The 14,121-nt window shown below is 60.6% G+C and overlaps 5 protein-coding genes across 5 annotated transcripts; 1 reads left to right on the forward strand and 4 right to left on the reverse strand.

Annotated features, from left to right (window-relative positions):
- Window positions 1–3,182: 3,182 nt before the first annotated feature.
- Window positions 3,183–4,273, reverse strand: A1Q1_02505 (uncharacterized protein; the record flags this gene model as incomplete). Its single annotated transcript, XM_014323767.1, has 4 exons — window positions 3,183–3,316; window positions 3,441–3,779; window positions 3,830–3,925; window positions 3,973–4,273. 4 exons carry the CDS (start codon window positions 4,271–4,273, stop codon window positions 3,183–3,185), a joined length of 870 nt encoding a protein of 289 aa, XP_014179242.1.
- Window positions 4,274–5,009: 736 nt separating this feature from the next.
- A1Q1_02506 (uncharacterized protein) lies at window positions 5,010–7,976 on the reverse strand (the record flags this gene model as incomplete). Its single annotated transcript, XM_014323768.1, has 7 exons — window positions 5,010–5,167; window positions 5,232–6,955; window positions 6,999–7,071; window positions 7,118–7,203; window positions 7,271–7,438; window positions 7,641–7,831; window positions 7,890–7,976. 7 exons carry the CDS (start codon window positions 7,974–7,976, stop codon window positions 5,010–5,012), a joined length of 2,487 nt encoding a protein of 828 aa, XP_014179243.1.
- Window positions 7,977–8,448: 472 nt separating this feature from the next.
- Window positions 8,449–10,047, forward strand: A1Q1_02507 (pseudouridylate synthase; the record flags this gene model as incomplete). The annotated part of the gene is made up of 1 exon (XM_014323769.1): window positions 8,449–10,047. The coding sequence occupies one exon, from the start codon at window positions 8,449–8,451 to the stop codon at window positions 10,045–10,047; it is 1,599 nt and encodes a 532-aa protein (XP_014179244.1).
- Window positions 10,048–11,457: 1,410 nt separating this feature from the next.
- On the reverse strand, window positions 11,458–12,225 carry A1Q1_02508 (uncharacterized protein; the record flags this gene model as incomplete). Its single annotated transcript, XM_014323770.1, has 4 exons — window positions 11,458–11,664; window positions 11,808–11,820; window positions 11,880–12,072; window positions 12,183–12,225. 4 exons carry the CDS (start codon window positions 12,223–12,225, stop codon window positions 11,458–11,460), a joined length of 456 nt encoding a protein of 151 aa, XP_014179245.1.
- Window positions 12,226–13,088: 863 nt separating this feature from the next.
- A1Q1_02509 (uncharacterized protein) lies at window positions 13,089–13,460 on the reverse strand (the record flags this gene model as incomplete). Its single annotated transcript, XM_014323771.1, has 2 exons — window positions 13,089–13,339; window positions 13,385–13,460. The coding sequence occupies 2 exons, from the start codon at window positions 13,458–13,460 to the stop codon at window positions 13,089–13,091; spliced, it is 327 nt and encodes a 108-aa protein (XP_014179246.1).
- Window positions 13,461–14,121: the final 661 nt, after the last annotated feature.

Here is a 14,121-nt window from a genome sequence, read left to right on the forward strand (position 1 = left end):
GTGAGAAGACGTCTGGATGACTTATACGCTGTGGCAGCGCGCTCGCGAAGTGCAGCTGCGGGGGTGAGATCGTCTCCCGCCTCTGGCGCTTGTGTCGGTGGGGAGGCATAGGGGCCGGCAGAACCAGGCGCCACAGGGGTGGCGGAGGGTCGCGTGAGGGAGGCAGAGGGATGCAGAAGGCTAAGGTTCGAGGGGCACGTCACAGGGGCTCCTGTGCTGGTCGCCGCTGACGAGCTCTGGCGAACGACAGCGAGTGGAAGTCTCGAATGCGACAGGAGGATTACAGGAATCACCTGCCTCGACTTGCCCTGCCTCACTGGACGGAACGCAGAAAGGACATGCACAGGTACGCAACAGGTACGGGCGAACGCGCCAACGCCTGACAGAATGCAATGTCGCTCGGTCCTTGTGACTGGCGCTGTGACTGATGCGACTGGCGGTGTTGCTGGCGTTGCTACTGGCGTAGTTACAGACGCCTGGAAGAATTGCAAAGGGCCAAGCCAAGGTTTGTGGCTTCACAGCGCTGAGTCGATTCAAGGACGCGGACAGGTAGATCTCGGGCGGTCGCGCGAGTGGTCTGCTGCACGGTATGCTGGGTGCGCGACACGTTCGGATCGGACTCGGAGCTGTGCAGTCTGGGGCTGGGTCGAGGAGCGCAAGTTTCAAGTGCGTGCAGGCGCAGGCAAATACCCGGTTGCTCACCAATCAAGGGCGTCTTGTTTGCGGATGCCTCCGACCTTGGCCTGCGGTTACAGCCTATGCCCTGTGCTCCGAGTTCTGTCGCCTGACGCAAGCCAAACGTCTCGAGGTGAGGGTGCAGAGGACCTGCGCGGGGTATCTTGCTCGTGCGAGTCTCCTGCTTAGGATTGTACGGTAGAAGTCGACCTCGATAATGGCGGAGACATGGCCAAATGACAGCGTGCAATTCAGCGATACCTGACAGGGGCCACGGACGCCAACCGCCACAAGGCGTTCTTGTCAGGACTGTCTGCGGGGCAAATCCCAAGCGACCTTTAGGTCGTCTTCCAGGCCAGTTCAGGACGATGAGAGCGTCTCTCGGCCTCTCTCGGCGCCGCGCCAGGAGCTCTCAGGAATGCAGGCGGACTGTGCTGAAAGCAACAGACGCGCTAAAGTCGGGCTCCGGGCTGGGCCAAGGTCGGGCTCCGGGCTAGTTCAGGTCGGGCTGAGGTCGGGTCGGGCTCTCTCGGACGCTAGTGAGCTTAAGACTATGCTAATGACGTCGGTGGTGGGAGTCTAGCGTGATGAGACGAAGTCGGAAGGTAGCGAGTGCAATGTTGCGGTGGAACGATGGTCCATCATACCACGTTTGTTTACATTGGTCGCGACTGCCTTTGCACGAGCCTTGTTTACGACTTCCTCCGCAGATACGCAGCCACTGTATGTGCTGCATGTTTGCGTCATGATCCGCCTGATCAGAACGAAGCATGTTTCATCGTCAGACGTGAGGACGTCTTCGCACCTCTCAGAAGCTGGCTGTGGTTGTCACTGCGGCCGTGCAGTCAGACCGAGTAATCGACTTTCACGCAAATTTGATGACAGACAGTGGGTCGTCAGCCACTCTAGACGTGCACTGCCCAGTATCCGGAGAGAAGGTATTCCCCACGCTGAGAACAGGTGTCAAAAGGGAGTAGGACGGGAGTAGAGGCTCGAGCGTCGACATCCTTGCACCTCTCTCCGCGGTTCATTCCTGTGGCACACGCAGGTACGCAGACCTGGGTCGGCGCTCGGATGCTTGTCTTACTCCAGACTTGTGGTACCGACGCCATCCTGGCCAATGTCTCCTGCACTACAAATGTAGCAGAGTGGGGCCGGCGCAGTCGGCGCAAGGGAGTAAATGAACCGTCGACACAGCTCGCAGGTGACTCGTCACTGTGAGCGCAACGGACGAGCGTGAGGCTGGCCGGTGTACCTTGGCGGTCTGGATCGACCGGTGCTTATCGCTGGTATATCCTGACACACATGAACGCCGAGTAATGCACACGACCCATGGTCACGCTTGATGAGTGCATGCGTGGAGCGCAGTCGCTCCGCGTGACTTCGACCTCGAAGCATGAGTGGACAGGCTGGCGCAAGCCTACGGGCTTGACATGCTCTACATTGTATATCAACGGCACTGACTGAGACACGAGCACAGAGATAACCCGACCCATGACGGGTTGAAAGACGCCTCATACCACGCTGAGACGCTCCATGGAAAGTCATCTCGACGTCCGCGTGACCTGTGACTCGCTGTGATCAAGTTTGCTGTGATAGAGTCCGCCGATCAAGCCTCGCGCAGACTCGATTCGGGCCAAGGGTCATGGGTCCTTTCCAGTTCTGGTTCATAGGGGAGAGGGGTACCTTTGCAGAGTGTACGTGAGGAAGGGACGTTGAAGGCTTGTATATAGACTTGCGGGGAGTATCCGTGAGGAGAGAGCAACGTGGTTGTCTCTTGGTTTACTGGATCGACTGGTCGGGAGCGATGAGGGAGCAAGACTAGCGTTCAGCCGTGTCCACCAGAATCCACACCGGACACGTATCAGCTGTTTCGGTGCGTGTTTAGTCTTCGAGCACTCTCCGACGCCGGCACCCGCGTACTGGTACTCCGCGCACAGCGTGCGCCGGAGAGGGTACCCACGGCCGCTCGGTCTTCTATCCCAAATCTCACCTCGCCTAAATCCCCTCCATCGTGGAGGCAACCCCGCACTCCTCATATCGCCGCATCACCGCATACGTCCCTTTCAGAACTAGAAGCAAGCCAACACATGTCACTACTACCGCTGACAGATGCTGGCCTCTCCTGCGTGAAGGTAAGGTCTAGATGGCCCCCGGAGAACAGGGGGGGCGCTCGAGCCTGCTCTGGGCCTGGAGGAGGGGGAAATTGGAAGCGAGTGCGAAATAGGGGTGAAGCGGCACCGAGACGCGAGACTTCGGCTATCAGTCACCCACTCCTGCCTTCTTCTCTGCCACTTGGCTATGTCTCGGAAACGGCATAGGATCCAAGCCTGCAGAAGCTGCAGAGGTTGTAGCATTCAAGCTCCCGCAAAGAGGGTCAGTGTGCATGTGCTGCGACACTGCAGTGCGATCAATTTCTTTTCTATGTTACTACACGCTTATGCATTTTGGTGTGACTTCTAGCTTGGCTCTCTCCTTGTATCCTCTATGCTGGAACGCGGAGACGCTTAGTTGTCCGACCAGGTGGGCTTGCGCTTCTCGGCGAAGGCGGCCATGCCCTCCTTCTGGTCCTTGGTGGCGAAGAGGGCCTGGAAGATGCGGCGCTCGAAGCGGAGACCCTCCTGGAGAGGGAGCTCGAGGGCTGGTTGTCAGCGGCTGTTCAGACTCGGCTCGAAAGCCCGTTGGAGACGGGTGCCAAGGAGCCTTCGGCTCCAGGGCGATCCCTGCACCTCGCGCCATCGGCGCTCGGCGCTCAGCGTACTCACCAGCGTTGACGGTCTCCTTGCCGGCGATGGCGGCGACCTGGCCGAACTTGGCGATCTGCTCGGCGATCTTGACGGCCTCCTCAGTGACGGACTGCTCGGCGGGGACGACGCGGGCACAGAGACCCCACTGGGCGGCCTCGGTACCGTTGATCTTGCGGTTGGCGAGGACCATGTCCATGGTGCGCGACTTGCCAATGAGGCCAGTCAGGCGCTGGGTGCCACCACCACCGGGGATGATGCCGAGGGTGATCTCGGGCTGGCCGAAGGTGGCCTTCTCAGAGCAGATGAGGATGTCGGCCATCATGGCGAGCTCGCAGCCACCGCCAAGCTGGGCGTTAGCTATATCCCGAGCTCGGTCGGCTTCGGACCAAGCCGTGGGAATCGCATACTCACAGCGTAGCCGGCGACGGCACCGACGATGGGCTTCTTGATGGTGCCAACCTTGCCCCAGGTGCCGAGGAAGTTGTTCTTGTAGGCGTCGGCGACTACAGGTTAGCTTCGGATGCTACACCTCCCAGCTTCAATTACTCACACTCCTTGTCCTTCATCTCCTTGATGTCGGCACCAGCAGCGAAGACCTTGTCACCGCCGGTGAGGACGATGGCGCGGACCTCGGGGTCGTTGTCGGCCTTCTCCATGGCGGCGTTGAGCTCGTTGAAGAGGGGCGAGGAGAGGGCGTTGAGGGCCTTGGGGCGGTTGAGCTGGATGATCTCGACCTTGCCCGAGTCAGAGCGCCTGGTGAGGACGAGGGGCTCGGCCTGAGTGGACATGGCGCGAGCGGCCTGCTTGAGGGCCGAGCGGGCGGCGACGGAGGGGCGGAGGGTGACGAGCATCTTGATCTTTTGGTGCGGTGAGCGGTGAGAGGGGTGGTGGTGGTGAGAAGAGGACACCTCGGAAAGCTACAGCACCCCATAAATACCAGGCAAGCGTCACTCGCATTCGGCTGTCCCTAGGTGTTAGCCGAGCCGGAGGGTCACGTGATTCAGTAGTTCCGTGCCGTATACAGACGCTGAGCGCGGCCGTCCGCCAATCTGAGCGCTATCGCTTACAGACCCTGCGCAAGGCCCCACGGTGAGCCTGGCTGGGCACCGCCTGTATCTCGCCAATCATGCACCCTTCGGTATTTAACCTCGCATCGGCCATCGTCAAGACCCGGTGCGACGTGCTTCTCCATCTGCCGTGACTTTCAATGTGTGCACGACAGCGCAAACGACGACGATCGTGCAATTAACGACAACGACGTCTCCGCAGATAACAACAGTTGCCCCAGCCCCATGCATCGGCCCTTGCTCCGATCGATCGCATACCTCCGGCAACGCTTGACGTAACCGCTTCCGACCACTAGTCACTAACGCCGCACCCGCTCCCCGACAGAGGCACTCTCCAAGACTCCAATCATAACACTGTTCTTGCATTGCATTACTGAGTAATTGGTTCTATGCGTCGGATGCTCTTCGCTCATCCACGGGACATTGACGTGCCCAAGCATACACACTGAGACGCTGCTGCGCTCAACGTGCTTTTCGGCGCATCCAGCTGAGAGGACCTTCACGGTTCTGAAGCCGCGACTTAGACCTCGATGACACCACAGACGACACCGTTCATGCAGATGTCGAGCGAGCCGTCGTACTTCTTCTTGGACCACTTGTCCATCTCCGTGAGCCACTTGGACGCGGGCATGTTGGGACCGCGCTTCGAAGCCGTGCCGGGCACCATCTGGTTCAGGTCTGAGGTCAGCTCATCCGTCGGTCGCGGGCAGCTTGTAACGCTGCGCGAGGCTACTGCACTCACCAATAGCACTCCAGTGGAGCTGGATTTTCTCCTCATCCGGAATGCGAACTACGAGCTCGAGCTCAATCGTGTGCTCGTCGACGCTCGTCGCGGCCTTGATGTGGTGCCTCTGACGTCCATGAGGCGGAGCAAAGTCGTAGCTCCAGTCGACGAGGTCAGCCTCGAACGCGAGCGCGGGCCAGACCAGACCCTCGTGGTCCATCTTGATGCGAATGTGGAGGTTTCCGTCGGGCGTGCGCTCACGCTCCGACGTGTGATGGAGCTTCGGCCAGTCGAAACCGACATAGGGAAGAGGGAACTTGTAAGTATCCAGGAAGGACGAGACGGGGTACAGCGTGTCCCAGTCCGAGTTGTAGTCGTCGACCTGGGTGTGCTCGAGCTTGGTCTGTCCTCCGTAGCGCTTGTGGAAAGTCTCAATGACCTCGGTGTTGCCGCGCATGTCCATGAAGGCGAAGTGCGCCGTGTGCTCGTCCGAGGTGTGGTTGTACGTGTACTGCACGCCCATGCGCTTGGGGTGCTGAGCATCGTAGGCCTTCCACGTCGGGAGCGAGAAGTACGTGCCGATGCTGACGACGGTGAGCATGAGCAGCATGAGCACCTTGAACTGTCCGAAGCGGGTCAGGCGCGCATACAGCGGCGAGGCGAGAGGGAAGAACAGGAGACCACAGCCAGAAGCGATCGTGGCGACGAGGAACTCGGTCGGCGCCTCCTTGCCCATGCGGCCCGCGAGGGGAATGAAGATGTCCAGAGTCGTCGTGAACGCCTCCATGCCGAGGATGACGAGGAGCGATAAGGGAACGATGTACGCAATCGCAAACGAAGTGCGAACGCTTCGACCGCCGAAGTACTTGTATGCCTCAGTCGCCGTGGCGCCGAGCAGCAGAATGCAAGACAAGCCCGCGAACAGGTACGCCGAGCGGACACGGAGGGCCTGTAGGATAAGCATGTAGGCCGTGAGGGCGAGAAGCTGGGCGTAGTAGTGCGCGGTCTGGAGGTAGTCCGCCTCCTCGGGGGGCACAAAGGTGTCCAAACCGAACTGCGTAAAGCAGTAGCCCCACAGACCGGCGGGGAAGTAGAGCGCTACAGCGAGACCCTCGTGCGAGAACCATGCAGAGCGGTTGCCGCTCGCCTGCATCGCGGCCGCGGCGACATTGGTCGTGATGAAGCCGTGGAGGAGCGAGAGAGGCGCGGCGAGAAGAGACAGACCGAAAGCCTGCAGCCTGTCGCGACGGACGCACGCGGCGGCGAGGGTGACGACAGCAGTGGCGATGGCGACATAAGCAAAGTCAGCACTCTTCATCGTCCAGGAGAAGAAGAGGCGGTCGTAAAGCGACATGTACACGACATCAGGGGGCGAGAAGGGCTTGTCGCTGTGCAGCGGCGAAGCAGGAGAGAGCAGGTAGTCGACGATAGCCATAACGTTGCTCGAGAAGTGCTGACCCGAGCCACGCTCAATGTTGGCGGTAATGTCCTTGCGCGTGTGGTAGTAGTACGAGTGGCCGACGATCGCCATGTCCAGACCAGAAACGCCGAGGTACTCCTCAAACTGACCGAAGTCGGTGTCCGAGAGAATGATGCCCGAGGAGAAAACGTCAGCGGCAATCACCGTACCGCGCGGGTACGGGGAGTGCGAGAACGCCTCGATCATCTCCTTACTCGTCGCCTGGAAGAGCAGCGCGCCACCGGTAGTACCGGCTGCCTCCAGGTTGATCATGGCGCGGACCCTGCATGTCAGCTGGAGAGCATCAATAATGTAGCTGGACTCACTCAGGCGCTGTCTCCTGCTGGGTGGAGTACAGATGGGAGCCATCCTGGAGGGTCTCCTCCGCGCCATTCCACACTGTGGCGTTAGTTCCCACGTCCCCACGCAACAGCGTCACACGCACGGAAGATGATCGCATTGTCGAAGGGCTGGTTGCGGTCCACAAGAACACGGGCGAGGTCAAGCATAACACCGACTCCGATTCCATCGCTGGGGTGATGTTAGTCACCTCGTCATTTTTGGGGGGAGGCATCGAGTGCCACCTGCTGATACTCACTCAGCAGCACCGGGAGAAGGAAGAGTCGAGTCAATGTGCGCGTTCAGGAGGACAGCGTCCTGCCTTCCCTCAGGCTTGCCTGAAGGGGGCTCCTTCGCCGAGATCTTCAGAACGATGTTCGCAATACCGGCATACAGCTTCAGAACGTCGTGGGACATGATCGAGAATCTGCCGTGCGTCAGCCACTCCCTCGAACAGGAACGCCAATGTAATGATGATTAAGGTTTCGGCATTGGGATGCCGTAGATGACAGCGACCAGATGTTCTGGTACGGAGCACTATACGGATACCTGTTACGATGCACCGCGAGGACCATGCAATGCCGCTGGTTCCTTGCGCAGCATCACTGTTACCGATGGAAGATACTCACGAGTGGTAACCGGAGCCCTTCTGGACCCAAACCTCGCAGTCGAGGACGCCATTCTTGTGGCAACGGTCCGCGATCTCGCGCACCTGCTTCTCGACGTACTGCTCGCCGAGGACAGCCTCCTCCGTGCCGACAGTGCGGTAGCCGCAGTTCTCGAGGGCCTGGACATGGCGCATGACGATCTCCTCAGAGGGCTGGGCGACGCCATTGGAGTCACTGCTGTTAGCTAGACGTGCGTGTCAGGAAGCTTACACAGGGGGCAGAGGCTCGGGGAGGGAGTAGTGGAGGACGGAGCAGAGGTAAGGAAGGACGGTGACGATGGGGAGGAGCCAGAGCCATGGTGTGGAGAAGCGCTTTGCGAGGACCGCCTGCGCCGGGGTGGCGGGTGCCGGCTCTGCGCGTGCAGGGCGGCTCTTGGGGGGCATGAGGGGCGAGCCGTGTCAGACGAACACGGGGATGGGGGTGGTGGGGGATGCGATGGAGGACAGTCGAATGCAAGCAGTGATGACGAGGGTCGGGTTCGAGTGGAGACTGGGTCTCCCTCCGCGCATCCGCAGACTAAAGTCGGGCGCCGTCAAAGCAACGCTCACCCAGCTGTCATTCCCAGGCACGCCGTTCCTAAAATGGACAGTGTCCCAAGCCGACTGCATTCAAACCATCCTCCACTCTGGACCTTCCTCCACACCTGAAATTTCTGATTTCGGGTCCGTGCTTATCCACTCCTTGTATTTGCCGTCACTCTATTACACTCCCGGTCGGCGATCGACATCTCGCAACGATACCCGCCCCAAAGTTACCCGCCCCAAAGTACATGCTCATCAGCCCGTACCCGAAACGTGTGCTGCCAAAGATCATGAACCGCTACGTCGATATGACGAGGGACGAGCTCATTGCTCGTCTCGCCGCCCTCGAGTCCAGCCCGAAAAAGGTCCCCGGCCCGGACGAGTACCACACCCAGCCGACGCCGAAACCCCCCACACCCTCCGCCCCCACCGTCGCCCCCGTTACCTCCACCCCTGCTGCTAGTGCCGCTGAGAAGCCCAAGTTCGTAAGGAAGAAGAAGGAGCCGGTGCAGTTCCAGTGGGGCGCCCAGTCGACGCGGCACATTGCGCTGCTCGTCTCGTACCTGGGATGGCCGTACTCTGGTCTCGCGATCCAACCGACGTCGCACTATCCGACAGTCGAGGGTGAGCTGCTGAAGGCGCTCGAGAAGACTTACCTCGTCGGTCCTGGTGGCTGGGAGGCGTGCGGTTTCTCCCGTTGTGGACGGACAGACCGCGGTGTTTCGGGCGCTGGACAGGTGCTCAACCTCTGGGTCCGCAGCACGAGGAAGGAGGGAGATGGCGGATACCCGCTGAACGGCACGTGGAAGCCGCCGAGCGAGGAGCGTGTGCCGCGACAGAGCAAGGCCGTCGAGGGCATGGGCGAGGGCGCTGAGGGCGAGAACACCGACGCTCTCGCCGAGAAGCAGGAGAAGAAGAAGGCCAAGGCGCCGCCGCAGATGGACCTGGGATACCCGCGCTTGCTGAACTCTGTGCTGCCGGACGACATCCGCGTGCTTGCCTGGTCGCCAGCTCCGACCGACTTCGACTCGCGCTTCTCCTGCGACTTCCGACACTACAAGTACGCCTTCCACATCGTCCCGTCTCCAGGAGTCGAGCCCCTCGACCTGGACCTCATGACGGAGGCAGCCAAGCTCCTCCTCGGCGAGCACGACTTCCGGAACTTCTGCAAGGTCGACGGCTCCAAGCAGATCGAGTCGCACAAGCGCACAGTTCTGCAGGCGTACTTTGAGAAGGAGAGCGAGGGCGTCTACATCTTCAACCTGGTCGGCAACGCCTTCCTCTGGCACCAGGTCCGGCACATCATGGCCGTGCTCTTCCTCGTCGGTTCGCGGCTCGAGCCCCCTAGTGTCGTCACGGATCTCATGGACGTGGAGCGTTTCCCGGGCAAGCTCAAGTACAAGATGGCCGACCCTATCCCGCTCCGCCTGCACGAGTGTGGATTCCTGCCAGAGGCTGGGCTCGACTGGCGCTATGGACCGTACGACGGGCCCTGGCAGACCATGCCCGAGGGTCCGGAGAAGGAGGCCGTCCGCCACCTCGCCGAGCACGGGCAGCAGACGCTGGAGCGCACGCTCGAGGCGCAGCGCCAGCAGGCCGAGATCAAGGCATGGCAGATTGCCGGCGCTCAGCAGCGCCTCAATGAGATCCTCAAGCCGGAGTCGACGAAACCCGAGACGCACACCGTGTACCCCCTCGGAGGAGGCATGGCCGAGTGGGTGCGCAAGTATACGCCCATGGTCGAGCGCGAGATGGGCGACACGCCCGACATGATCAATCAGCGCTGGCGCGAGAACAAGGGTGCCCGCCGCGCTGCGCGCAAGGGCGCCGAGGATGACGACGAGTAGACGTTTGTTGCAGAGGCAGTTTTGGGATACAGTACTGGTACAATGCATGTAGATTTATCACTCTAGACTCTCGCTGCACTACTACTGAACTGGGCCTATCGGCCGCCGCCCATCATGCGACCACGGTCCGGGTGCATGCCACCGGGGGGAGGGTAGCCACCACCGCCGCCGCGGGGAGGGAAGGGCGGCATGCCACCACCACCACCTTGCGGGGGGAAGGGAGGCGGCGGGCCGCCGTAGCTGTCTCCACCGTGGCCACCACCACCACGGCCGCCGTACGAGTCGCCTCCACGGTCTCCTCCGCGACCGCCGTAGCCGCCTCCACGGGGTCCGTCACGGTCACGGCCATCACGGCCGTCGCGACCGTCGCGGCCATCACGGTCGTAGCGACCTCCACCGTGACCTCCGCGGCGGTCATCGTGTCCGCCGTGTCCACCGTGTCCACCGTGTCCACCGTGTCCACCGTGTCCACCTCGACGGTCGTCGTGTCCTCCGTAGCCACCACCACCAGGTCCTGGGGGCGGGCCACCGGGTCCTCCGGGTCCGCCGGGGGCGTTGTTGGGCGGGAAGGGCGGGCGAGGAGGGTACGCCTGCGGCGCGCCTCCGCCTTGGAAGGGCGGGTATCCTGGATGTCAGCTTATCGTGCTTCCCTCAAAAGCTAGGGTGAAAGGACTCACCACCCGGCGCCGTCGCCATCGGGTTCATGAACCCAGCGCCGAGGCGCATGCTCGGCGCGGCGAACATCTGGCTACGTCCTCCGCCCTGGTGGTTGTTCACGATCGCGTCGATCGTGTTCTGCGCCCGGTCGCTCGTCAGGTTGAGGAAGTAGTCGCGCACGTTGACGATGTGGTTACGACCGTCGTTGTGCGCCTTGCGCGCGTTCATCGAGTCGTGCGTCCTGGGGTTAGCTGTGCCTTCGCGACTACCAGCTTTGAGCAGATCTGTAACTAAAAGGAAGGGACAACAAACGTCGCCCATCGGCCCCGCATCGAGCGCGCGCAGGTGAACTTACAAGTAGCTGGCGTCAGTTTAGCCACCCAGTCAAGAAACTTACATGTCGCAGTAGTCGCAGTAATACTTGCCCATCTTGCCGGTGTGGTGTGGATGATGCCGACTGTCGAAGTTGTTCGCGATGATCGAAGAGCCGCTAGGTGCTGGATTCGACTGTCAATTTGATTCCGCTCCTCCGATCTACGGTGAGGTCGAGATTCCGGTGGTGCAGTCTGCGGAACTTCCTGTCTTCCCTCACGATGCAGGCGGGCTACGCTGCATGCATGTACGCAGATCTAACATGCCTTGTACGCAGGGAGGTAAGCCGTTCAACTGCACTGCTGAGACGCTTTAGTGCTCCCAGGCATATGAGGGATGTGGAGTCTGGAAATACATTCGACAACAATACAACGCAACCCATCAGTCAAACTGCACCTTCAGCGTCACCGGCTGGCCCTGTTCTGTTGATCCCTTGAACGTTCCTCCACCTCTGATGCCTTCAAGTTCTCCAGTCGCTGTCTCGGGGTAGAACTTCCAGTTCTGAACGATCTGATCGTCTCCCGAGTTGCCCCAAAGCGCGATCGCGACTGAGCCTCGCCGTCCTGCAATCGTGCCGCTGAACAGCGCCTGGCCCACTGCTTGTTAGCTAGAGTAGCATCTTATCAAAGCTCATCTGCCACCTCCTGGCCATCGACTTATCCTCGTTGGCGTGAGACAAGGAGCGGGCCGAGCGGAGTTTGCGGTGCAGCAGGTTGGGTGAAGGGACTCACTCCAAGTACTCTTCTTCCCGTCGTCATACCAGTGTGTCCTGCTGTCAGCTTATGTTGTGTAGTCTAGCTCACATGGTGTAGTTATGCTGTGCCCAGCCGGCCATGTCGCCCTTGTAAATTCCCTCGTGCCGACATCTCGTCTGCCGCACCTTCTTCTCCGGCGGGTCGAAGACGACAGCCCAGCCCTCCATCCCGTCATCGTCCGTGTCCCTTGGTTGCGCCTTGCGTCCGATCGACTTCTCCTTCCAGTTCACGCACGCGTCGACTGTGAACGTGACTGGGTGTCAGCTCTGTGCTTCAGACACTTGAAAGCTAGAGGGAGGGCTCCAGGAGGGAGTAGAGGCATCGAAGTGGGGGCAGGTAAGAGGGACTCACTGTCCTGCGCTTTCGATGGATCGAGTCCTTCTCCGGGGTCCATGGTGGTCAGTGCGGTGTTCGTGAAAGAGACAGAGCAGATGATGCAGAGGAAGACCCAAAGCTTATATGTGGACGTCATTTACCAGATCGCTGGACGGAGCATGTGCGCGTGCCTCGCGGAGCCGAATGGGTGAGTCACCTGCTCATGTCCCGACCGCAGCAACGACATTCCTCCCTTCTCGATACTCCTCTCCAGGGTGTTCTCCTCCTTCAGAGCTCGAGTCTTGTCAATCATCTGTCCCTTGCCAATTCCCGAGGTAGCACAAGACCAAGGAACGTTTGTTCATCGCTACAAACTCTTATGGAGATGGACCCGTTTACGGCTTCGTTCTTTCGGACTTAACCTCAGAATCACCTCAGTCCGGGTCCCCAGTATAGAGTTATACTACAAGGCTACAAAGGCCCCCCTCTCAGGGCACAGCACTGGGTACACACGAACGGTCAGGTGCCGGACTTTACGTTCGCGGGCGCGTCAGAGAGGACAGCGCAGACTCGCGGGCTCAGTCGAACTGAACCTTGATCTTGCCGGGCTGAGGGATGCCGGGCTTCGCCTCGCAGGTGAAGCTGCCGCCGCCCTTGATCCCTTTGAGGTCGCCGGTTGCGGTCTCGTCGTACAGGCCCCAGTTGATCTTGAGCGTGTCGCCCTCGCAGACTCCCCACTGGGCGATGAGGATTGAGCCCTCGCGGCCGCAGATCTTGCCCGTGAGGAGCGCCTGGCCCGCTGCGCGTCAGCTTCGCCTGGCACCTACGCGCCAGCCGTATGGATAGCGAGGTGGAGAGTTGTGGGTGGGGGGAAGGGAGGAGTGAGTTTCGGTCGTTGGTCTTACCCCAGTCGCAGCGCCCGACGTTCCCGCTGCAGTCGCCCTAGGCCTTCTCGGCAGCCTTGTCCTCATCCTTGTCCTCGTCGCAGCCGGTGATGGTCCTGCTGTCAGCTGGCAGAATCGTACTGAGAGCGAACATGACGTTGTTGAACGAGGCCCAGCCCTCCATATCGCCAGTGAAGTTGGCGTAGTACGATGCGGTCGTGTGCTTGAAGCCGGGAGCGAAGGACTTGCCGGTCGGAGGGTCGATCGTGAACATTCTGAAGTCTTGGGACTCGCTCATGACGAAGGAAACTGTGGTCAGCTTCAATGACGCGTCGGTATAAGCGGGCGACTCACTCTCCTTCGCCTTGGCGGGGTCCAGATTGCATCCCATCGATTCGTCGGCCTTGGTGTCCTTGCTGTCGCTGGCCATGGTTGCTTGTTGGTTGCTCGGGTGGTTGACGGTGTAGTGGGAGGTCCGTAAGTGGATTGGTGAGGAGGAGGAAGGGTGGGGGAGTTGGGGATGGGGATGGAGGATCAGAACGTCGAGCAGCGCTTCTTATATATCATGCAGAGAGTAGACCGAGTGCACAGCAGTCTCAGTGGAACATTCTCGCGCGGAGCGTTCGGCGCGAGCGGCGTGCGGGCAGCGTGCGTTGGGAGGGTGGGAACGGGTCCACACGGTGCGGCAGTGTGTCCATCAGAGATCCTGCGCAGTCCACCGGGTCGGCGGGGGTGCGACGGTGTGTAGGCTGTCGATGCCAAGCCACCCGCCATCATCTGCTGCGGACACGTACGACGGGGCGTGGGAGTACACACGGTGCGAAGTCAGTGCGACGTTGCGACGGCGCAACGGTGGGTACGGTGTAAGGAGGGTCGTTCCGGCTCCGAGATCTGGCACGTCTGGCACGGCGGCCGTACGCGGTGGTCAGTAGTCGTCGTCAGGTCGCGTCAGCTGTGTGCCAAGCCTGCGCCCTTTGTCAGAAGTGTTAGATGTCAGTGAGGCCAAGAGCCTGCTGATCTGCTGAGTTCCTCGTTCGGCACGTCTTGCGCGTCCCGTTCGTGTCCGAGATCCGATCACATACCAGGTCTAT

This window comes from Trichosporon asahii (genome assembly GCF_000293215.1).
Source record: "Trichosporon asahii var. asahii CBS 2479 unplaced genomic scaffold scaffold00051, whole genome shotgun sequence".
Classification (NCBI taxonomy): domain Eukaryota; kingdom Fungi; phylum Basidiomycota; class Tremellomycetes; order Trichosporonales; family Trichosporonaceae; genus Trichosporon; species Trichosporon asahii.